Source organism: Halichoerus grypus, chromosome 8 (assembly GCF_964656455.1).
Source record: "Halichoerus grypus chromosome 8, mHalGry1.hap1.1, whole genome shotgun sequence".
Taxonomy (NCBI): Eukaryota; Metazoa; Chordata; class Mammalia; order Carnivora; family Phocidae; genus Halichoerus; species Halichoerus grypus.
The window spans coordinates 47,283,382-47,302,249 of record NC_135719.1 but is presented as its reverse complement, the minus strand read 5'-3'; the positions used below and the strand labels follow the sequence as shown (position 1 = coordinate 47,302,249).

At 39.3% G+C, this 18,868-nt stretch overlaps 1 protein-coding gene across 2 annotated transcripts in view; it reads right to left on the bottom strand.

Annotated features, from left to right (window-relative positions):
• Window positions 1-18,868, bottom strand: part of AAGAB (alpha and gamma adaptin binding protein) — a 53,782-nt gene that overhangs the window by 19,132 nt on the left and 15,782 nt on the right. The window contains exons 2-5 of one of the 2 annotated variants that reach the window (XM_036087132.2): window positions 17,232-17,422; window positions 16,995-17,091; window positions 16,567-16,656; window positions 13,328-13,411 (exon numbers count right to left, since the gene is read on the bottom strand). In XM_036087132.2, the coding sequence (XP_035943025.1) occupies window positions 13,328-13,411; window positions 16,567-16,656; window positions 16,995-17,091; window positions 17,232-17,422 (462 nt within the window). The remainder of the gene's footprint in view (window positions 1-13,327; window positions 13,412-16,566; window positions 16,657-16,994; window positions 17,092-17,231; window positions 17,423-18,868) is intronic. The other variant, XM_036087133.2, reaches the window with a different exon arrangement.

The following is an 18,868-nucleotide window of genomic DNA, read 5'->3' as shown; positions in this document are numbered from 1 at the left end:
AACTGAGCTTCTTCTGTCTACATAAGAGTTTTAACTCAAATTGAAGAGAATAATCTCTTGAGATGCTAAATAATTTAAAATACACTATCTTTCACTCACAAGTAATGTGTATTTATTACATTAACTATCTGGAGCTTTAAACTTTGGGTTAAGTGCAGAACAATGGAATAGAGGTAGTATCAACACCATTTCAGACAGTCTTTCAAAAGGGATTTATTTTAAATCCAACAAGAGAATATAACAATTGTAAATATCTATGCACCAACATTGGAGCACCTAAATACATAAAGCAAATATTAACAGACATAAAGGGAGAAACTAACAGTACTACAATAACAGAGGGGGACTTTAGCACCCTGGTTACATCAATGGGTAGATCATCCAGGCAGAAAATCAATAAAGAAATGGTGTCTTTGAAAGACACATTAGACCAGATGGATTTAACAGATATATATAAAACACTCCATCCAAAAATGACAGAATACATTCTTTTCAAGTTCACATGGAACATTCTCTAGGATAGATCATATGTTAGGCCACAAAACAAGTCTCAATAAACTTTTTTTTTTTTTTTTTAAGATTTTATTTATTTGACGAGAGAGAGACAGCAAGAGAGGGAACACAAGCAGGGGGAGTGGGAGAGGGAGAAGCAGGCTTCCTGCGGAGCTGCAGGGAGCCTGATGCGGGGCTGCAGGGAGCCCGACGCGGGGCTCGATCCCAGGACCCTGGGATCATGACCTGAGCCAAAGGCAGATGCTTAATGACTGAGCCACCCAGGCACCCAAGTCTCAATAAACTTAAGATTGAATATCATGTATCTTTTCTGACCACAACAATATGAAACTAGAAATCGATTACAAGAAAAAAAAGACACTGGAAAAAAATCACAAACATGTAGAAGCTAAAAAACATGCTACTAAACAACCAAAGGGTCAATGAAGAAATAATCAAAGAGGAAATTAAAAGAATACATGGAGACAAATAAAAATGAAAACACAATGGTCCAAAATCTTTGGGATGCAGCGAAAGCATCCCTCTAAGCAAAATTTCCCTTAGAGAAATTTATAGCAATACAGGCCTACCTCAAGAAACAAGAGAAATCTCAAACAATCTAACCTTACACACAAAGGAACTAGGAAAAAAAGAACAAATTAAGCCCAAAGGTAGGAGAAGGAAGGAAATAATAAAGATCAGTGCAGGAATAAATGAATTAGGATTCTAAAAAAACAATAGAAAAAAAAATCTATGAAACTGAGAGCTGGTTCTTTGAAAAGATTTAAAAAAAATTGATAAGCCAGACTTACCAAGAAAAAAAGAGAGGAGACCCATATAAATAAAATCAGAAATGAAAGGGGAAATAACAACTAACACCACAGAAACACAAAGGATTATTAAAAGACTACTATGAAAAATTATATGCCAACAAACTGGACAACCTAGAAAAAGGGATAAATTCCTAGAAATATACAATCTTCCAAAACTGAATCAGGAAGAAATAGAAAATCTGAACAAACCAATTACTTACTAGAAATGAAATTGAATGGGTAATCAAAAAAACTCCCAACAAAGAAAAGTCCAGGACCAGATGGATTAACAGGCGAGTTCTACCAAACATTTAAAGTTAATACCTATTCTCCTCAAACTATTCCAAAAAATAGAAGGGGAAGGAAAGCTTCCGAATACAGAATACATTCTACAAGGCAAGCATTACCCTGATACCAAAACCAGACAAAGACACCACAAAAATAGAGAACTACACGCCAATATCCCTGATGAATATAGATGCAAAAATCCTCAACAAAATATTAGCAAACTGAATTCAACAATACATTAAAAGGATCATTTACCACAATGAAGTGGGATTTATCCCAGGGATGCAAGTTCAATATTTGCAAATCAATCAATGTGATTGACATATACCACATTAACTAAATGAAAAATAAAAATCATATGATCATCTCAACAGATGCAGAAAAAGCATTTGACAAAATTCAACATCATTCATGATAAAAACTCTCAACAAAGTGGATATAGAGAGAACATACCTCGACATAATAAAGGCTGTATGTGAAAAACCCATAGCTAACATCCTACTCAATGGTGAAAAACTGAGAGCTTTTCCTCTAAGATCAGGAACAAGACAAGGATATCCATACACATCACTTTTATTCAACATACTTCTAGAAGTCCTAGCCACAGCAAACAGACAAGAAATAAAAGGCATCCAAATTGGCAAGGAAGAAGTTAAACTGTCACTATCTGCAGATGACATGATCCCATACATAGAAAACCCTAAAGACTCCACTAATAAAACTATCAGAAGTAATAAATGAATCCAGTAAAGTTGCAGGATACAAAATTAATATACAGAAGCTGGTTGCACTTCTCTACACTAAAACAAGTAGCAGACACAGAAATTAAGAAAGAAATTCTATGTATACTTGCACCAAACCAACCAACCAACCAACCAACCTAGGAATAAACTTAACCAAGGAGGTAAAAGGCTTATACTCTGAAAACTATAAAACACTGATGAAAGAAATTAAAGACAACACAAAGAAAGCCCATGGATTGTAAGAATTAATATTGTTAAAATGTCCATACTACCCAAAGCTACCTATAGATTCAGTACAATCCCTATCAAATTACCATCAGCATTTGTCACAGAACTAGAACAAAATAATCCTAAAATTTATATGGAACCACAAAAGACCCCAAACATCCAAAGAAATCTTGAGAAAGAACAAAGCTGTAGGTATCACAACCTCAGATTTCAAGATATACAACAAAGCTGTAGTAATCAAAACAATATGGTACTGGCACAAAAATAAACCCATAGATCAATAGGAAAAAACAGAGAGCCCAGAAATAAAGCCAGGCTCATATGGTCAATTAATCTGCAACAAAGGAGGCAAGAATTTACAATGGGGAAAAGACAGTTTCTTCAATAAATGGTGTTGGGAAAACTGGACAGCTACATAAAAAGGAATGAAACTGGACCATTTTTTCAACCATACACAAAAATAAACTCAAAATGGATTAATGACCTAAATGTGAGACCTGAAGCCATAAAACTCCTAGAAGAAAACATAGGCAGTAATCTCTTTGACATTAGCCTTAGCAACATTTTTGTAGATGGGTCTCCTCAGACAAGGGGAAAAAAAGCAAAAATAAACTACTGGGAAGCTTTTGCACAGTAAAAGAAACCAACAAAAAAGAAAAAGGGCAACCTACTAACTGGCAGAAGGTATCTGCAAATGACCTATCTGTAAGGAGTTAATATCCAAAATATGTAATTTATACAACTCAACACCAAAAAAAACCAAATCATCTGATTGAAAATGGGCAGACATTTTTGCAAGCCAACAGATGCATGAAAAGATGCTCAATATCACCAATGCACTAATCAGAGAAATGCAAATCAAAACCACAATGAAATATCACCTTACATCTGTCAGACTGGCTAGAATCAAAAAGACAAAAAAGTGTTGGCTAGGATGTGGAGAAAAGGGAACCTTGTGTACTGTTGGTGAGAATGTAAACTGGTGCAGCCACTGTGGAAAACAGTATGGAGGTTCCTCAAAAAATTAAAAGTAAAAATACTGTATGATCCAGTAATTCCATTACTGGGCACTTACCCAAAGAATATAAAAGCACTAATTTGAAAAGGTACATGCACCCCTATGTCTACTGCAGCATTATTTACAATAACCAAGATATGGAAGCAACCCAAGTGTCCACTGACAGATGAATGGATAAAGAAAATGTATGTAAACACAGTGGAATACTTCTCAGCCATAAAAAAGAATAAGATCTTGCCATTTGTGACAACATGAATGGACCTAGAAGGTATTATGCTGAGTGAAACAAGTGAGAAAGAAAAAGACAAACACCATATGATTTCACTTAAATGTGGAATCTAAAAAACAAAACAAAAACAAAAAGCAAAAACAGACTCGTAAGTAGAGAACAGACTGATGGTCGTGGGGGTATAAGGGCTGGGGGAAATGGGTGAAGAGGAGTGGGAGGTACAGGCTTCCAGTCACGGAATGAATAATTGTGGGGATATGAGGCACAGCACAGACAATACAGTCAGTGGTCCTGCAACAGTATTGCATGGTGACAGATGGGAGCCACACCTGTGGTGAGCACAGCATGAAGTACAGACTTGTTGAATCACTGTGTTGTACACCTAAGACTGATAACATTGTGTGTCAACTATATTTCAATAAAAACATAAAATTTAAAATAAATTAAAACTCTAAAATTAAATTAAATTAAAAGGACTTATTTTTTTGAAAGGATTTATTTTAAATGCAATAAGCAAAAAAGTCCAAATCTCGGATATGATCACTACTTCCAGTCTGTCTTATTAAAATCTTACTCATGCCAGAACACCTAGGCTGAGGGGGCTCTGTAGGGAATGAACTCATCTGGCTCTGCCAATAATTTCCTATGCGGCATGGGTAAATTATTTAACCACTCTGCATTCATTTCTCTAACCAGCCAATAATGTAAATCAACACACTGTAATGGAAAAACACACAACAATCCTGCTCAGGAGATCTGCCGTCTGGTCCTACCTTAGCTACTGACTCACTGTGTGAGTATGGCCAAGTCACCGTTCCTCCCTGAGCCCTCACTTTCCCCATCTGTAAAAGGAAGATGTCCCACCAGAAGCATGCATGGAGATTCTACATCTTAAACGCCTTCACTTGGCTAATCCACGTACACTATCATACCAAATAAACAATGCCCTTTATTAAATTCTACCAAATTCAAGAACATGAGTCAACCCACCCAGTTTAAGACTTGGTAGAAAACAATACTGCATAGAAAAACACTGGGAAGAAAAACATGATCGCTCTCCAAGATATGAGCCTTAAAAGTTCAGGCAAAGTACCTTCCCCACATGAATTGGGTACAACTGCCATTCATGAGAATTCATTGCAGCCCCTTTTGGAACATAATCTATTTTCTGCTTGGATCATCTCTTAGCGTAATGTACTCTATAAACTAGCTCCTGCCATGCTCAATAATGCTTTCATTTTATCTGAAATCTAAGTTATAATAGCCTGGGATTTGGGAAATCAAGTCTGTATCCACCTATACATACCCTATACTACAGATGCCAGTTAAATCCCTTCTCAGCTTTGGTTTTTCCAAACTGACTACTTTGGACTACTTTACTCTCCATTCTTCCCATCCCCTTCATTACTTCAGTAGCCCTGAGGGAAATTTTTTTCAATTCCGTTGGAACTTTCTTCACCTCCTACGAAGACTAGGAAGAAGAGTGATCAAAAGGAAAGCCAGTAACAGCAAGAAACAGGGAAAATACATCATCATCCAGAGAGAAAACTGTCACCATTATTCTCAGCTCTATGACAAGGTAAAGTGAGTGTCCTTTCCCCCCACACTACCAGCATAAAAAGATTCTCTATCTGCTAGTAAGTTAACAAAACAGTTCTTTGATTTCTCTATGCAGTGAATTGCTTCTAGGACTATTTCACAAAGTACTGAAGTACCTGCTATTTGAAGCGTTTAACCAAAAAGGATGGATGGTCATCTGGCAAAGATGCTATCAAAGCCATTCCTATACAGAGAGAAGAGACTAGCTCAAAAGTTCCTTACGGTTTTTAATCCAATGTAGTTGAGAGATTTGTCATCCTGTCAACCAACTGGTTATACAGACAATAAAGTAATTGTCACTGGGAGCCAGGCAAGTATCCTGAGAGGGAGTGTGTGTGTAGCATTTGATATGCACTCCCATACCCACGGTGGGTCTCAGCTGAGAATCAATGGATTAAATTACTCCTAAAATCTCCCTAAATATAAAAGCCTACTGATATTTTCACAAAGACTATGGCAGGTGTCTAAAAACTTCGCTACCATCATCCAACAGACACCCCCCCCCACCACCATTCTCCCCTCATTTCTTCATAATTTTAATTACTGGCTCACTGTCATTTTCTCCAATACTATTTCTGCCTGAATTCCTAGCAAGTTCAATAGACATAGAGATGATCCTTCCAAGAATCTCTCAGTTCACTAAATTTCTTTTACTGATGCTGTCCTGTACTCTACTTCGGCCATGCATTCCCAGTCATGCCCTAAGACTTTATCATTACCAATAGCTATAACTGGGTAGGAAAGGGAAAGAGAAAATCAGTGGGGAGAGGGTCAGTAAAAAGGTGATAGTTTTGAGGTCCCAGTGGAGTTGAAAAATAGTTGGATTGAGGCACTGTAGGAAGGGAGTGTGCTGGAAAATGAGGTAGCGTTCAGAGAATGGGATGGATGAAACTGAGATTATGGAGAGGCTGTAGCCATCGGTGTCACCAGTGAGACCCCACATTGCTAAATCCAGAGGTCAATTCTCAGTTCTCATCTTACTTCACCTATTAGCAGCATTTGGCATAGCTGACCATTCCTTCCATCTTAATAACACTCTGCTTGATCCTAGGACTCTTGGTTTTTCTACCTTGCTGGTCATTCTTTGTCAGTCTCCTTTGCTGGTTCCTTCTCTTCTCCTGATACTGGAATGTCCCTGGGCTGAGTCCTTGGTCCACTTTATTTACTACACTTACTCCTTTGGTGATCTCATCCAGGCTCATGGTTTTAAATGCCATGCATTTGCCTCTCTTCTGAAACTCCACACATCTATCCAACGAGCTACTTGACATCTCCACTTGGAAGTCTGGTGCCATCTCAAAGTTAACAGGTCCAAAGCTGAATTACTCATATGTCACCTTGCCCCTCAAAGTCTGCTTCATCTGCAGCTTCTTCATTGTGATTGATGGCAACCTACCCTTCAAATTGCTCAGGTCCAGATCCTGGAATCCTTGACTGCTCTCTTTCTCTCATATCTCATATCCAAACCATCAGGAAATCATGCTAGCTCCACCTCAAAATATATCCAGAATTTGACCTGTTCTTACGTCTTCCATTGCTACCACTCTGATCTGGGCCACCACTCTCTCTCACCTGGAGTATTGCAATGGCCTCCTAAGAGATCTTCCTGGCTCCTCCTCACCTCCATCACCTATTCTTCACCTAGCAGCCAGAGTGATCCTTTTAGACCTAAAGTCAGATCACATCACTCTTCTACTCAATGACCTGCAACAGCTCCCAGCTGACTTGAAGTAAATGTGAAGGTTACTCTGATGGCCTACCAAGCCTTAAATAATCTGGTTCTCCACTTTCTCTGCCCTTCTCCCCTGAGCCACTGTGTGTTCCTGGATATGCTTCAAACACATCAGGTATGCTTTTCCCTTAGGGCCTTTGCTGTAGCTAGCTATTCCCTATGCCCGCTCTGCTCTTCTCCTGGATAGCCACATGGTGAAGCAACTCATCTCCTTCCGCACATCTCGAGCTCTCAAGGAGACCAACCCTGACCACCCGATTTAATATTGCAGTCTATCTGGCATTCTCAACACCCCAAACCTGCTTTATTATTTCTTTCCGTATCACTTAACATCTTCTTAACATACTGTGCAATTTATTAATTGTGTTGTCTACTGACTACTGCCTCCCACCAGAATGAAAACTCCACAAGGACAGAAATTTTTGTTCATTTTCTTCACTGATGTATTCCAAGCATGCAGAACAGTGCCTGGCACATGGTAAATACTAAATAAAATTTTTTTTAATGCATGAATAAACACTTGAAACTGGATTTAAATTGTGGGCCAGAGAGAGAAGTGAGGTCGACAGAAGAAAAACTCAAATGGCCCAGATACACCTAGGGTCTCAATTACGCTCCTAGACAATTAGCTACTTAAAAAGACTGTATTATTGTGTCTTCTTCAATTTCTTTCATGAGTGTTCTGTAGTTCCTAGAGTATAGATCCTTTACCTCTTTGGTTAGGTTTATTCCAAGGTATCTTATGGTTTTTGGTGCTATTGTAAATGGAATCGTTTCTCTAATTTCTCTTTCTACAGTTGAAATGGATGAAAGATCTCAATGTGAGACAGGAATCCATCAAAATCCTAGAGGAGATCATAGGCAATAACCTCTTTGACATCGGCCACAGCAACTTCTTTCAAGGTACATCTCCAAAAGCTAGTGAAACAAAAGCAAAAATGAACTTTTGGGACTTCATCAAGATAAAAAGCTTCTGCACAGCAAAGGAAACAATCAACAAAACAAGGAGGCAACCCACAGAATGGGAGAAGATATTTGCAAATGACACTACAGATAAAGGGCTGGTATCCAAGATCTATAACAAATTTCTCAAACTCAACACCCAAAAAATGAATAATCAAGTCAAAAAATGGGTAGAAGACATAAACAGACACTTCTCTGAAGAAGACATACAAATGGCTAACAGACACATGAAAAAATGTTCATCATCATTAGCCATCAGGGAAATTCAAATTAAAACCACACTGAGATACCACCTTACACCAGTTAGAATGGCAAAAATGGACAGGGAAAGAAACAAGTGTTGGAGAAGTTGTGGAGAAAGGGGAACCCTCTTACACTGTTGGTGGGAATGCAAGTTGGTAGAGCCACTTTGGAAAACAGTGTGCAGGTTCCTCAAAAAATTAAAAATAAAGCTACCCTATGACCCAGCAATTGCACTACTGGGTATTTACCCCAAAGACACAGATGTAGTGAAAAGAAGGGCCATATGCACCTAATGTTCATAGCAGCAATGTCCACAATAGCCAAACTGTGGAAAGAGCCGAGATGCCCTTCAACAGATGAATGGATAAAGAAGATGTGGTCCATATATACAATGGAATATTACTCAGCCATCAGAAAGGATGAGTACCCAACTTTTACATCAACATGGATGGGACTGGAGGAGATTATGCTAAGTGAAATAAGTCAAGCAGAGAAAGTCAATTATCATATGGTTTCACTTATTTGTGGAACATAAGGAGTAGCATGAAGGACATTAGGAGAAGGAAGGGAAAAATGAAGGGGGGGAAATCGGAGGGAGAGATGAACCATGAGAGACTACGGGCTCTGAGAAACAAACTGAGGGTTTTAGAGGGGAGGGGGGTGGGGGGATGGGTTAGCCTGGTGATGGGTATTAAAGAGGGCGCGTACTGCATGGAGCACTGGGTATTATATGCAAACAATGAATCATGGAACACCACATCAAAAACTAATGATATAATGTATGGTGACTAACATAACATAATAAAATAAAATTAAAAAAAAAAAAAAGACACCCTTAAAAAAAAAAAAAGGCTGTATTATTTCTTTCAGATCTGCAGGTGGATTATGTAATGCAAACACTGGTGACTTCACCATAATACTAGCCCCTAGCAGAAACAGGCGCCGAGGATGGATGAAAGGCCCTGCCCACGATTTTTGCCTTTGCCTCTAGGTGACTCTACACTGGGCAGTCCTGTCTTTTGCCTCCAGCTTTGTAAGTCAGAGGAGTGACTTGCAAACACCACACAATTTAGGAATGGGAGAAAGCAAGTCCGTCAGGGCTAATACCAATTTCAGAATGCCTGATATACTCCCGTGGATTAGGCATAGACTCTTACAAGTTAGAACTAGATGACAATCATTTATGTCAGTAGTTTCAGCCAGGGCTGCATATTTGAAATCCTAAGGCACTTACAATATACTGCAGCTGCCCCTCTCCTCTGAGAGAAATGCTCTGGGTAAGGTCACGTAGCTGTGAGTGACAGCGTTAGGACTGGAAACTGTCACTTGGTTCTTGAGAGAAATAGCAGTAAAGGAGACATTTCATTACAACATAATAATGTGCAAGGCCACATATTACAGCAGTTAAATGCTATTCTTTTTATTAAAGTCATGGCATCTATGTTCACGAACGAGAAATTTTCTTTACTGGCCCCTATCTTCAAGGGCACGAGATCTAAAATCTTGTGTAAACATTTATTCCTTCACTAAAATAACTGGATGAACTTCCAGTAAAAAAAAAAAAAGAGAAAGAAAGAAAAAAGAATACCTCTAATATCCTTGTCAACCAACTTTTTGATTTAAACAATTTTTTGGTTTAAAAAACTCAGAGCAGTGACGGCTGCACAACAATGTGAATGTACTCAATGCCTTAATGGTTAACAGAGTACATTTTATGCTACGTGTATTTAACCTCCATTTTTTAAAAGAAGAGAAAAACAAAAGAAGAAAAAGAGAAAGGAGTGAGGGTGAAAGAGAAGAAGATCTAGAGGAGGAGATGCCCCAAAACCAAATTTAACCAGTTTGAGCACCTGCTGGCAGACATTCTAGAAAAGCCTGCTGGGAGGAAGGAGCAGTCCCCAGGTCCTCAGACCACCAGCAAAGCAAGGCTCTGCAAAGAGCATGGGAAGTAGGTCACTCTGGAAGAGTAACATGACCCAGCCCATATCCACACAGAGCTTGGTCTCTAATCTAAGACATGGGCCTACACAAGGACGTCCTTGATGCTGCCTAAGACCTGGGCTGTATCCAAACGTCACAGTATTTCCACATCTAGGGCTCCTCCTAGAGAGAAGATAGTTAAGTTTCCTTCATAGCACATAGTTCAGGATCCTCTTAAACGTTTAATTAAGCTAATGCAGTATTTTGGGTTTCTGTTAATCACAAATCAGTGTCCCAACACTGAAGAGAAAAGAAGGTTAGAGACGCTCAGGGCAAAGAGTCAGGAAATATCCACAGTACGCCTCCTTGCTCTGCAATTCTCTTAAGAACACTGTTTAGTGTCTAAAACAAGTAGAACAGCATTTTTTCAGAAAACACCTTTGATCATAATTCCAAAGTAATAAAGTGTGTTCAGTCCTGCCTCTAAATGTATAGCCATAAATGTAAATTGCAAGGCAGTACTTCCTGAATGTATGAACTGACGGGGTGGCGGGGGGCGGGGGGGCAGATTTTTCAAAAAGCGATTGAAGCCAAATAAGCTTCTCTGAAAATAGTTCTCATAAATTTCACAGGCACCACTGAATAGAATTTTATTCCAAATTGATCCAGTTTATGTACCATACCTTAAACATATTTTTACAGTGAAGATCATGTACAGCAATACCCATAATAAATACTCAACAAGGATTTGCTCAATGAATGAATGAGAAGGACCAAGCCTCAATCTGAGTTTGTTTTGGTAACAGGGAGATGACAACATAGGCTAAAATCTAAATCTAGCAGGGCCTTATTTTAACTGCTACTGTAAAAGAATAAAATCTATCTTTGCAATTCAATGCAACAGACACATTAGATTCCCCCTAGAAAGAATAAAGTGGGGGAGAGGAAGGACAGAAGGGAAGAAAAGGGGAAGGAGTAGCTTACAATACCAGAAGGAGCTTCCCCAAGGATGACATGGGTCAGATCTCAGGCAAGCAAAAGGGCCCCAATCTCACTTAACACTCAAGGGCCAACCAAAAACTGAGATGAAGTATTCTACTTCTATAAAACTGATCTTCCACTTGACTCTTTTATCTCAGGGGGGAGATGGGGTAAGCTCAGTGTAAACAGGACTTTTCTCATTCCTTTCTGTAGTGTTTCACCTACCACGGCGTACTTGTTGAGACAGCCAAGTGCTACAAGACAGAAAAAGACCACACAATCGGCAATTCCTAAAGGACTATGTTATGGGATGAACTGTATCCCCCACCAAATTCACAGGTGGAAGTTCTAACTCCCAATACCTCAGCATGTTACCTTATTTGGAAATAGAATGATACCTTATTTGCAGGTATAATTAGTTAAGATGAAGTCACACTGAAGTAGGGTGGGCCCTTAATTCAATATGACTATTGTCCTTTTTTTTTTTTAAAGATTTTATTTATTTATTTGTCAGAGAGAGAGAGCACAAGCAGGGGGAGCGGCAGGCAGAGGGAGAAGCAGGCTCCCCGCTGAGCAAGGAGCCCAATGCGGGATTCAATCCCAGGATCCTGGGATCATGACCTGAGCCACCCAGGCGCCCCAGTATGACTACTGTCCTTATACAAAAAAGAAATGTGAACAGACAGGCACATGGGGAGAAGGCCATGTGAAGACTGGAGGTATGCTATCACGAGCCAAAGAACTGCCGGAAGCCAGAAGAGAGAACTAAACAGATCCCTCCCTGGCACCTTCAGAGGGAGCACGGCCCTGCGGACACCTTGATTTCACACACCTGACTTCTAGAGCTTGGAGACAATAACTACCACTTGTCCTTCTAAGCTCCCAGTGTGCAGTACTTTGCTCTCGCAGCCTCATTAAACTGATACCAATAGTAAGGGGCTAACATGCACCAACCAGCCCACCCCCTTCTCACTGCATCTCAGCTCTGGCTTCCCGTCCCACAGCCACTTGCTACCATGTCAGCTCAGGCCCCACTACCTCACTCTCGGGCTGCTGCCTGGTCTCCCTGACTTTAGGTCTACCTCCACCTGCTTCAACCGCCAAACTCACCTGCACACCACCATGACATTAACCTTTGAAAGATGCCAACTTCTTTGCATCACTCTCTAGGTAAAATAGCTCTAGTGACTCACCAATTCCTATCAGAAAAAGTCGATTCTCCTGCCTAGCATTCAGGCCTCTCTCTTCTAAGCTAGCTCCAACTGCTAAAGTGACCCTGGGACACACCACCATTATTCTTGATGCCATGCTTCCTCCCCTGCTTGTCACTCTCCCCCTTCAACTATCCAAATCTTGACCATCCCATGGACACTACAGCCAAGACCTGCTTTCACCTTGATGTTCTTTCTATATACTCATGCCCACAGCAACGACCACATCTCTGACCTCTATGTGTTTATTACTTGTATCTGTCTTTCTGCACTCATCAAAGACTGCCTTGCATGGTTACCTAGCATGTTAAAAGGGCACACTTTGATTCCATAGCTGGACTATGAGCTCCTTAGGGATAGGGTTCATGTTTTACAATTCTAGAGGTATTTCTCAAAGCCAAAGACAGTGCTAGGTTTATTTTTTCTTAAAGATTTTATTTATTTATTTCAGAGAGAGAGAGACAGAGAGTACAAGCATGAGCGGTGGGGGGGGGGGGGGTTGGATAGAGGGAGAAGCAGACTCCTCACTGAGAGCCCAATGCAGGACTCAGTCCCAGGACCACAGGATCATGACCCAAGACGAAGGCAGATGCTTAACTGACTGAGCCATCCAGGCGCCCCATGACAATGCTACGCTTATTATAAGCAAGCACTAAGTTCCTAAATTCTTACTGAATTAACTATTAAACATACATTATAAATTCTTAGAAATGTTACTTTTGGCTCTTCCTTCAGCTAGGAACTTAAAATTGAACAAATCTATAGATTTTATATCAGCCTAATGGTTCCACAGATATACAAATAATTTAAAACCTACAAGGAACGGGAAAAAAAAAATCCTTAGGATTTTTAGTCCCAAGTTACTTACCATTCTTCATCACTACATTGGACCACACATTTGCATTCAAGGCTTGAACGATTCGCTTTACTCCTGTAGATTCTGGGAAGTCATCTAATCAGAGAGGGGAAACAGATATATTATACACACATTTATACACATATACATATATATGTGTATGTATGTATATCCCCCAAGCCATACTTTTAAATAACTGTGACTTAGTTATCTTACGTATTTAGTTGGTACTTCACATTGTAACTTACTTAGTAAAGAAAAAAATACAGAGCTCAGAGCTCTTGATAAGTATATCCTAGCAAGTAAAACAATGAAATAAATGCACTTTATAAAAGGTTTCTATGATAAAGTCATCTCTATCACCTCACCGACGGAATCTACTCATATTCTCCTGAAAATGTTAGTTCCTGTTAATTACACAATCCTGGCATAGCATTGGAAACACCAATTCTGGCTATTTATGGAGAATGAGTTTCCTGAAGGCAAGAATGGTCCTCTTGGGGAGCCTGGGTGGCTTAGTCGGTTAAGCGACTGCCTTCGGCTCAGGTCATGATCCCAGAGTCCTGGGATCAAGTCCCGCATCGGGCTCCCTGCTCTGCGGGGAGCCTGCTTCTCCCTCTCCCACTCCCCCTGCTTGTGTTCCCTCTCTCGCTGTGTCTCTGTCAAATAAATAAATAAAATCTTTAAAAAAAAAAAAAAAAAAAGAATGGTCCTCTTGGTATGCCATAAAATGCTGTAAATGCCCTACTTTCTTCTGGGAATCATAGAATAACAATTATTGTTTAAAACAGGTATTCAGAGAACAATTTCTTGATTAGAGGAAGATAGTTTAAGAGAAGTAAAATTACTACAACCATAGGTGTAGAGACAGGCAAGCGTCATTAAAAATAAAAACCAACAACTTAGTTTGGCTGGGTTAGTATTGGTACTATTTTGCTTCTGGAATTTAACTGATACTACTCAAAATAACAGGGCAGTAATCCCAGTTAGCATACTAATAAGCTGACATTCTTAGTTTGTAGATATGTATATGATGGAAATGAGTGTTATGACTGGATATGGTAAATGATGGCAGAAGTAGTTTTCACGTGGCTGAAGGAGAAAGTCTCCTAAGAGCTTACGGAGCACAATCCACAAAGACCCTGTGTCTAGGGGCCTGGCTGGGCACAGAATTAGAAGTCAGAAAATCTGAATTGGAACTCAGGCTCTCTCTCTCTCTCTTTTTTTTTTTTAGTATTTTATTTATCTTACAGAGAGAGAGAGAGAGCTCGAAGAAGCAGGGGGAGCAGCAGAGGGAGAGGGAGAACTCAGGCTCTATTACTTGTTAGCTATTTGATCAAGGGCAAATCATGTATGCTATTCTCAAAGAAAAGTGGGGCTGACGCCACTCTGCACACACCTCTCCAGAGGAAAGAGGCGCTGGAACTGCCGATTTGCTGATGAAACCGCCCCCTCCAGGCGGGACTCACCGCCTAACACGGTGCCCAAGGGACAGCAGACACTCAGTACTGACTGAGGGGTGGATGGATCATCTGAAGAATATCAACCTACCAACCTAACAGAAATATGGCACGGATTAAACTGGAAATACAAAGATGAGTTTTATCACCATCAATGTTTAAATGAAGAAATAAAAGGCATGTTTACCTGAACTATGAGTGATTCGGTTCTTAAAAGGATAACACTTCAGATGACAGAACCAGAAACCAAAAATATGGTCTGAAATAAAGAGCTAGCACCAGTAAGATGAAATCTAATCCAAACAAGCAGAAAGTCTCATACTGGTGTTAGGATACATGCATACAAAGCTTAGTTTGTTTTTAAGAATTCTGGGGAGGATTTCATTACTTCATCTAAAGATATGTCAAAATCTATTTTAATATTAAGCAGAATTAATGCAAGAACATTGTTCAGACAAGGAGCAAGGAGATGTGTAGTGGTGTAAGGGAGAAGAAACTACAAAATAAAAACAGATTTAAATAAATGACTCAAATGTGCACTCTGCAGGACAACAGGAAGAAGATAAAATTCTAGTGTCAGAAATAAGCAGTTATATACATGCTCACATACACAAAACAAGGCCCAAGTTTAGGGGACCTGAAAGATATGGGAAGAGAAATTGTACTTGTTAATTTTCAGTTATTATTAAAAATGTACAAGGAGAAAAATCAGCCTTTTTATCCTCTTCTTCTCTGGCAGGGTTTTATTCCCAAAGGTAACATTTTGGAAAAATTCTAAATAAGCCAGAATATAAAAAGAGATTTCTTAATTCCTTTCTAAAAAAAAAAAAAAAAAAATTAGGTTTCATAGAACGATTACTTACACCCTATCTATGTACTTTAATTCAGATTGGTTGTCTCTTAGAATGTCTTTTGCAACAACTGGCATCCTCTCAACGCCACATCCCTACCGGTCCCCTCACTACAAGCCCAGTGCCTTTCCCATTGCTTCCTCATGGAGCAAGTGACATGTGAACGGTTACGCTGCCCCCACAGTCTGGGAATTTCTAAACAGAAATAATCTCTCCCATCTCTGAAATACCACAGCACCAATATATTTTTTAAAATATTTATGACATTCCACTCGGCAATTCAATTGTTCATATATGTATTTATCTCTTGTACTGGACTATAAGGTTTTGGTGGCCCAAAACCTGTCTTCTCTTGGTAGGTCCCACGGCACCTAGCACAGGTGTATACGGAAGGAAAGAAGCTGAGAAGAGGAGTGGAGGAAGAAACAGAAGGTCCAGAGTATCACAGAAGGCAGTTAAGTGAAGAGCTACCCGGGCGTGGGGGGCATTCTCGGTCTATTTTTGGTTCCACATGTCCAGAGGACATAAAAATAGGGCTGATATGCCCCTTAAGGTTCCTGGGAATTCAGCCTCAGGATGTGAGAAATTCAAAATAAGGAACATAAACTTTAACTATTTAGTGTATAGATCAAACCCTCTTTTTTTGGCAGCGGACAAAGGATAAGAGATTGAGGAAACAACTAAGATTTAAGGTAGAAATCTTCTACCTTTATCTATAAGAAAAACAAACAATATTTGAAAGTCCTAACATGTGTGGTAAAGCCAAAAAAATGGATTTGGTTAATAGTAAGACCACACCAACGGGTTTTGCACAAATCTCTTCAAACAGCTGAGGAAAAAATTTTTTTCGAATTTCACTTGGATTCTTCTTCCCTGGATTAAAATACTCCTTCATATCTGAATCCAAACGCCATGTTTCTCCTGACACATAAATACTTACCATCCTCCTCAGGCAACTCTTCCGGACTAAGTTCTACCAATTCAAAACCATGTTTGATACACCATTCTTGAGCTTTTTGTCGGTTTACACCTAATGTGCAAAAGAATCTTCATAAGTAAAAAAATTTTTAAAACAGAATATTGCTGCAATACTCTTCATAAATCTCAGTGTTACCCTTAATGTAAGTTATTCTAAAGGCATCCAAAATAAATATGAAGAAAATGATTTCTCAAACCCAAAGTGTCCATTCTTAAAAAAATAAAGTGTAAATATTGCAAGATTCCAAAGAGAAATAGCTAAAAATACTTCTGTAAAGTAATATAATCACAGGAGACATACTGTTCTAAGTTAAGAAAACAAAAGTATATTCTGTTTACCAAGGGACAGCAATTGTGTATACCAACCATGGTCCCGTCAGCATGCCTTACCATTTTCACACACTCTGTCACAGACCAGGATCATGACCTCAGGTAACCATGCTTCTGCCAATGGAAGCCATGAGGAAACGCCATCAAGACCAGATTTCTAGAGGGAGGAAAAACAAACATACAAACAACCAGAAGAAGAGACCGTAAGAGAACTCATGGAAAAGGCTGGGGGAGGGGGGATGGGAAGAAAGTACCAAGTAATTTCTTACTCAAGGTCCCTGGCGAACCAAATCTTACTTGTGTGCTGTCGAAGTAAACCACAAATGCTTGGACAGACTCCGCGATTTCTGCAGTGATGAGAAATTTGTTTGGCACCACACACAGATTGATATCTGCTGAATAGTATTTATTATCAATGGTCCAGGGATAAAACCTCACGGCATCATCAGCAGTCACTTCCACAATAAGATCTTCTGTTCCAAGGATATCTAAACAAAGGACACAATGTTACCATGGAAAGTGCAGCACCGATACACACTGGTCAAGTCTCTCAAAAAGATACCAGACTGGGGCGCCTGGGTGGCTCAGCCGGTTGGGCTTCTGACTCTTGGTTTCAGCTCAGGTCATTATCACATGGGTCATGGGGTCAAGTCCCACATCAGGCTCCAAACTCAGCGGGGAGTCTGCTTGAAGGTTCTCTCCCTCTGCCCCTCCTACCACTCGCTCTCTCGCTCTTTCAAATTAATGGGTAAATCTTAAAAAAAAAAAAGATACCAGATTAATATGGTGCTTCACCTACTTCTCTTTGTTAAGGATTTCAAAAGGTCTCCCATTTATCAGGGTATTTTCTTTTCAATCATTTGACTGTAAAAGTAATGGTAATATAATTTAACTCATTGGCTTTTGTTTTTTAAGAACACAAAAACGACTGTGACTAGATTAGATAGAAGACAAAACAGTCATGTAACCAAACACCCAGAAAAGAGCAAGAAGAAGAGAACGAATAACAGCTTACATTTATTTTATTGCTTACATACTTCATGTGAGATGGAAGCTTACAAGAATCTTCAAGAATCTGTAACTATTCTGTCCTTATTGCAAGCTACAAGGAAGGTAGCAGTAAGGCTAAGCCATTAATAAAATAAAAGCTACACATCTTCCTTGGGCCAAATGCTTATACATTAATTCAACTAATGATATAAAAGAATGGATACTGAAAATGACCCCAATTCCATTTATATTCAGCCTTGTTCAGATTCTTTGAAAGCCAACTCCAATTTTTGTTTGATAAAGACACTTTTGGCATAATTTAAATACATAATAGCCAAGCAAATTTAATTATTTAGAATATACCTAAATCTTTCAGAAACCCATGTGCAGCATGGCTATAACTAACAAAATTCTTACAGTAAAAGCCAAGTCAATGAAGAACAAATAGAGATGAGGTCACGGAACCACCGAAGCAGTCTGCTTCCATAATGCCATAAAATATTCAGAAGTGGAAAAACATTAGAAATTGTTCTAACCTAAACTCCCATCTCTCACATCCATACCCACAACCTCCGTTTTACACAGATGTGGAAAGTAAGCTTAGAGAAGTAAAATAACATGCCACTAAAACTGGGTTATTGTAAGAATATATGGCAAAATGGCCACAAACTCCTTCTCGACACAAACGAAGATGAACATAGAAAATATCCCTCCAAATCACAATTAGCAGGACACAGAAAACTAGAAGCTAAACTTTCGATTCCAGAACACTGCCATAGTTTTTGCTCAATAAAAAGATATGGGGAAATTACTTAGTCCAAAAGACTGCTAGGAATAATGTATAATAACATATAAAGTGTGTATGTGACATATGCATGCTTTTCATTGGTAAACTTTGATCATGTGGTTACTAGGAGGAACCAATCTGAAAACAAAACCCTTTT